The sequence below is a fragment of the Moschus berezovskii genome, chromosome 4 (genome assembly GCF_049115385.1).
Source record: "Moschus berezovskii isolate FMDL1 chromosome 4, NW_MosBer_1.0, whole genome shotgun sequence".
Lineage (NCBI taxonomy): Eukaryota > Metazoa > Chordata > Mammalia > Artiodactyla > Moschidae > Moschus > Moschus berezovskii.
The window spans coordinates 191,051-195,781 of NC_142463.1; the positions used below are offsets into that span (position 1 = coordinate 191,051).

Consider the following 4,731-nt stretch of genomic DNA (forward strand, 5'->3'; position numbering starts at 1 on the left):
CAGACCACTCAGGGCAGGAGGGCGGATCCAGCCCTAGGAGTGAGGTCTCCCAGTGCTGGCAGAACTCTGGAGTTGTGTCCTGTTCCAGCGGTTAGTGTGTCAGAGATGACAGGGGCCTGGTCGTGCTGCTCTGGCAGGCCCTGCTTGGCTGCGTGAGCGTCAAGCCTCAGGTCCGGTGCCGTGTGGCCATCCACGTGGCCTGGAGCCTTCCGCGCTCTGGTGTCATGTGGGGTGCTGTTGGCAGGATGCTGACGTCAAAGCCCACCCCCGCCCCTCCGTCCAGGCAGCCCCTCTGTGGGGACCCCTCCCCATCCTTCCCCCTCACCTGGAGTCGGCCTGAGGTCTAATCTCCACCCTGGCCCATGTGCACAGAGGGCCCTGCAGCAAAGAGTCTGGCCACCTACCTTCCCCAAGAGGCAAACCTTCCCAAACCTCACATCCAACCGGGGACCCAAGGCTCGGACCCCAGGGCCTAGGGCCAGTCTGTGTGAGGGGAGGGACAGGGTGACCCCACCCAGCTGCCCACGGTCATCCCCTGTTGCCTGGGACCCACATGGCCCAACACCCCTGCCCCTTAGAACTGGGTTCTGGACCATGAAGATGGGAATCCAGGGTGTAGCCACAGGGAACCTCGAGCGGATGTCGCTTCTTGAAAAGCGCTGTGGATGAAAATGTTCCGGGAACCATGAACAGAATCTGGTAAAGTGCTGGGTGGTCCCCTGCCCCTCACCCGGGGAAGGCGCCTCCTCAGCTCCTGGGGCCCTGGGGTGGGGGGGCTCTCCAACCACACCCGGAGGGGCTTTCATCTTCCTGAGGAGGTGGTGTTGGGCTCCCCACCCTCCGCAGCTTGTGCTGTACCGGCCCAAGCATCACGTCCAGAGATCCAGTGGCACCGCAGGAAAGGGTCACCGGGGGGACCGGGACCCCAGGGATCAGCTGGCCCCTGTGCCCCACCACCCTCCCCTGCACACCCTCAGCTCAGTAGGAGGACATGTGACTGCTTCCTCTGAACTCTTATTTTATTGGAGTGTAACACACGTACAGAGTGCCTGGGACACATGCGGGCAGCTCGAGGGGTGGTCATGGCATGAGCTTCCACGACACCAGGACTCACTGCGGAGACTGAACACAGAAGCAGGGCAGCCTGGGTGGCCGGGCGCCCGGGCAGCCCCCCTGGAGGGGCACTCCAGGGGACCGATGGGAGGCGGCGCCCTTCATACCCACGGGGAGCGGTCGGGGCTGAACTTGCACAGGTACATTATCCAGAGGACGCAGACGGCCAATGAGACCCAGATCCAGACCTCTTCGTAGGGGTCGAAGCAGAAACCCTCGGCCCAGCAGAAGCCCTCGTCCCCGGGGGGCAGGGGATGAAACGTGGCCGCCCGAGGCCCTGGCTGCTTCCACTTCTTGGATGAGCCCCGGGGCACCGGGCCATCACCTTGAGGGCCCCTGGCCTTGCACCCGGAGCTCTTGCTTCGGATTATGCTGAAGACAGAGAAGGGGACGGTGACGGAGCCCTCACCCAAGGGCACCCAGCTGCCCGCATCGGTCCCCGGGAGGCGCTCACAGCCCACGGCAGGGTGGCCGCCGCTGCCAGCCACCCGCCCTTTGCCTTCGGGGTCACCGGCAGAGGAGGCCACCGCTCTGCCCTCATAGGCGAACATGAACGGGAAGGTGAGGGAGCCATAGGCCAGGGCGAACGGGTCAGCGTCTTCCAGGAGCACGTCCATCAAGGAGGAGGGAAAGGTGACCGAGCCCTCCCCGTTGTCCATGAGGCCGACGATGTAGGTCATGGGCCGCGGGCTGCCTCCAACGGGGACGAGCCTGGTGCTGCTGGACAGGGCGCCCCAGTCGATATCCTCGGCCTCAGCCTCGTCCTCGTCTCCGTGCTCCTCGGGTTCAGAGACGCAGCCGAGCCCTTTGTAAATGAAGCCCGTGGTTGCCTTCGCGCCGTTGAGCAGGAGCCCCTTGCCGTGGAAGACCGGGGCTTTGATGATCACCGGGAAGTGTCTGCCCTTGGACGTGGCCTTGGAGCTGGCGGGCAGGTAGAGGGAGCCCCTGCCGATTACGTGCTGCCTGCCTGCGGGCTCACCTGCCAGCCCCCGGGCCCTGCGCCCGAGGGAGAAGGGGATGGTGATGACCTCCTCAGCCTGGGCGCAGAAGTCCCTGCCCTTGGCGATGGGGCTCCTGATGAAGTCGGCCACGTACAGGGGAACGGCGATGGCGTCGGGGGTGCAGCCCCGCGGGCGGTCCACCAGCAACCCACGGCCCAGCGTGCGCAGCTGCCTGCCGGTGGCGGGGGCAGCCTCGTCACTGCTGGAGTACAGGGTGAACCTGCCCTTGATGCTGCTGGCGCTCCTGCCCTCGGGCCCCCAGGCGGGGTCAGGCGGCTGCTGGAAGAAGCAGACCCCCAGGTCGCAGGCCTCACAACGCTCACCGAAGCAGACCTCGGGGCCCTGGTCGGAGTCGGGACCCTCCGCGTAGCACTTGTGCGAGATGAACCTCACCAGCTTGCCCAGGAAGAGCCGCACGTTCAGCAGGCTGACTCGGCACTCGGCCCTGCTGGGCGGGCACAGCTGGCACCGCTGGCCCCAGACCCGCATCTTGACCAGCCCGTGCCGGCCGGCCTCGTCCCACCACAGGTGGAAGAGCACGCACACGTGGGCTGAGGCCCAGCCCCACTGGCAGCGGCCACACTGGAGCCTGCGGGGGAGAGAGGCCGGTGGGCGAGGGCTCGGCCTGAGCCTGCCCTGCGCACCCCCGCGGCCCCACAGCCCATGCGCGCCCCCGCGACCCCACAGCCTGAGGAGCCCAAGCAGACGCCTTCCATCCTTTGGCCCCAGCACGCCCCGGGTGGCCAAGTGCGCTGCCTGGGCCCCTCTGGGCTCAGCGCTAGGTCTGCTGCTGCTCTGTCCTGGCGATGTGGGTCTCAGTGCCCCTAGGAGACACCACCAGGATCCCACGGGAGGGAGGACCATCTGTGGTGCCCAAGGGGCAGGGCAGGGGGCTGCAGAAAGGGCCCGGGGAGCCCATCCCCCGGGAGAGGGGCCATGGTGGGGGGTGCAGGGAGAACTGGGTGTGGGGGTCGGCCGGGAGGCTGGGTGGCCCTGTGGCCCTGGGCCAGTGCACCAGGGCTGCGTGTCCAGCCCTCACGCGCACCAGTGTAGCTCTGGGGGCCAAGGCCCTGTGTCCCCCTCTCTCCAACTGAATGACCCTCAGGCGGATCCACCCGACCTTCCCCTGATGGTGGGCTTTCCACCCCCCACACCCCTGCCTGCACCCTCCGACCACACATGGCGTCCTTGGGACTGAACTTCCTCCTTTATGTTAATTAAGCAGCCCGTCATGGCTGGACGTGGAGACGTGGGTCTGCACTAGTGACTGTCCCACCAGCTGGCGCGTCTACGTCTGTGAAAACCAAACACCAACCTGTGCTCAGGGTGCTCGTCCAGCCCGTGTGCAGAAGCTCCCCCGGGGGACCTTACGGGGGAAGAAGCCCCCAGTGCCATCACTTGCTGATGCCTGGGAAAGTCAACCTCTCACCGCACTCCTGACCCCGGCACTTCAGACGCTGGGGGCGGGGCATCTGCGTCAAAGGGCAGCTGCCCGCGGGGCCCACAGGGCGCCCCCTCCCACGGGTGCCCTCCCAGCTGGCCCACGGGCTGGCCCATGGCTGCTTGTCTGACGCTGACTGTCCTCATGGGGGAGGGCACGGCTCACGTGGGGACCCATGGTCCCCAGGGCTCCCGACGTGGCCCCTGCTTGGCCACAGCCCCGGCCGGGACCGCCTCCTCCCTCTTGGGTCCAAACCCTCTGGGTCCATCCGCTCAGGCCCTCTGCAGGGCAGGGCAGAGACCCACCCTGCTCCCGCTGTCAATGCTGCCATGGAAATGAGGAGATGCTGCTGTGAACAAAGTCCGCCACAAGCGGGCAACCATCCCCCCCTCCCGCCAAGTGCCCCTGGGCCGGGCCCCCAACTGGCCTGGAGGTGCCCAGCAGGCAGGGATTCAGCTAGCCTGCGCTGCAGGTAATGGACACACTGCTCCCCCAACACCCCCACTGCCCAGAAGGGACAGGGAGCTTCCGGCCCGCCCACCCACCTGTTGGGTGCCAAGGCCAGGGAGACACACACCCGCTCCTGCCTCACTCAGGGCCCGGGCCACACCCAGCACTGGCTGGTGGCGAGGCAACCTCGCCCCCCACCCCGCCTCCCGGGACCCCACAGGAGGCGCCCCAGCCGCACCTCGAGAGCCCCCGAAGCTGGTACTGGAAACCACTGCTGTCCAGGTGCCCCGAGGCCAGGTTCTCCTGGGGGACCAGCTCCCAGGTGTCCTGGGGCTTCGTCTGGGCCATCAGCTGGGCCAAAGTCTTGGCCCACACGTCCGCCCCGTCCATGCTGTTTGGGTCCGCAGTGCGGTCTGAGGGCTGCGCCGGCTCAAGCTCCAGGCGAGCGCCCGCCCGCCTCCAGCACTGGCCAATCGCTGCCTTGACAACCACCGGTCTCCATGGCAACCGGGTTTGTCTCAGAGAAATGAGAAATGGGCCTCTTTTTCTGATCCCTTTGAGTATTTTTTATTAGGCAAGCAGTGGGTTTTTGTTTTAGGAAAAATTGGAAACAGGTAAATAAAAAGGACGACTCACATGATGATAAAAGTCGCCCATCGTCCCCGCTGTGGGGCTGACATCCGCAAGTCTCCGGTGCTTGCAGGGAATCACACAGAGCACCTCGCC

At 66.2% G+C, this 4,731-nt stretch overlaps 1 protein-coding gene across 1 annotated transcript; it reads right to left on the reverse strand.

The window, feature by feature from the left end:
• Positions 1–1,214: 1,214 nt before the first annotated feature.
• Positions 1,215–4,434, reverse strand: RTP5 (receptor transporter protein 5 (putative)). Its single transcript, XM_088834816.1, has 2 exons — positions 4,244–4,434; positions 1,215–2,703 (listed from the first exon to the last, which is right to left on the reverse strand). Exons 1-2 carry the CDS (start codon positions 4,393–4,395, stop codon positions 1,215–1,217), a joined length of 1,641 nt encoding a protein of 546 aa, XP_088690942.1. The 5' UTR covers positions 4,396–4,434.
• Positions 4,435–4,731: the final 297 nt, after the last annotated feature.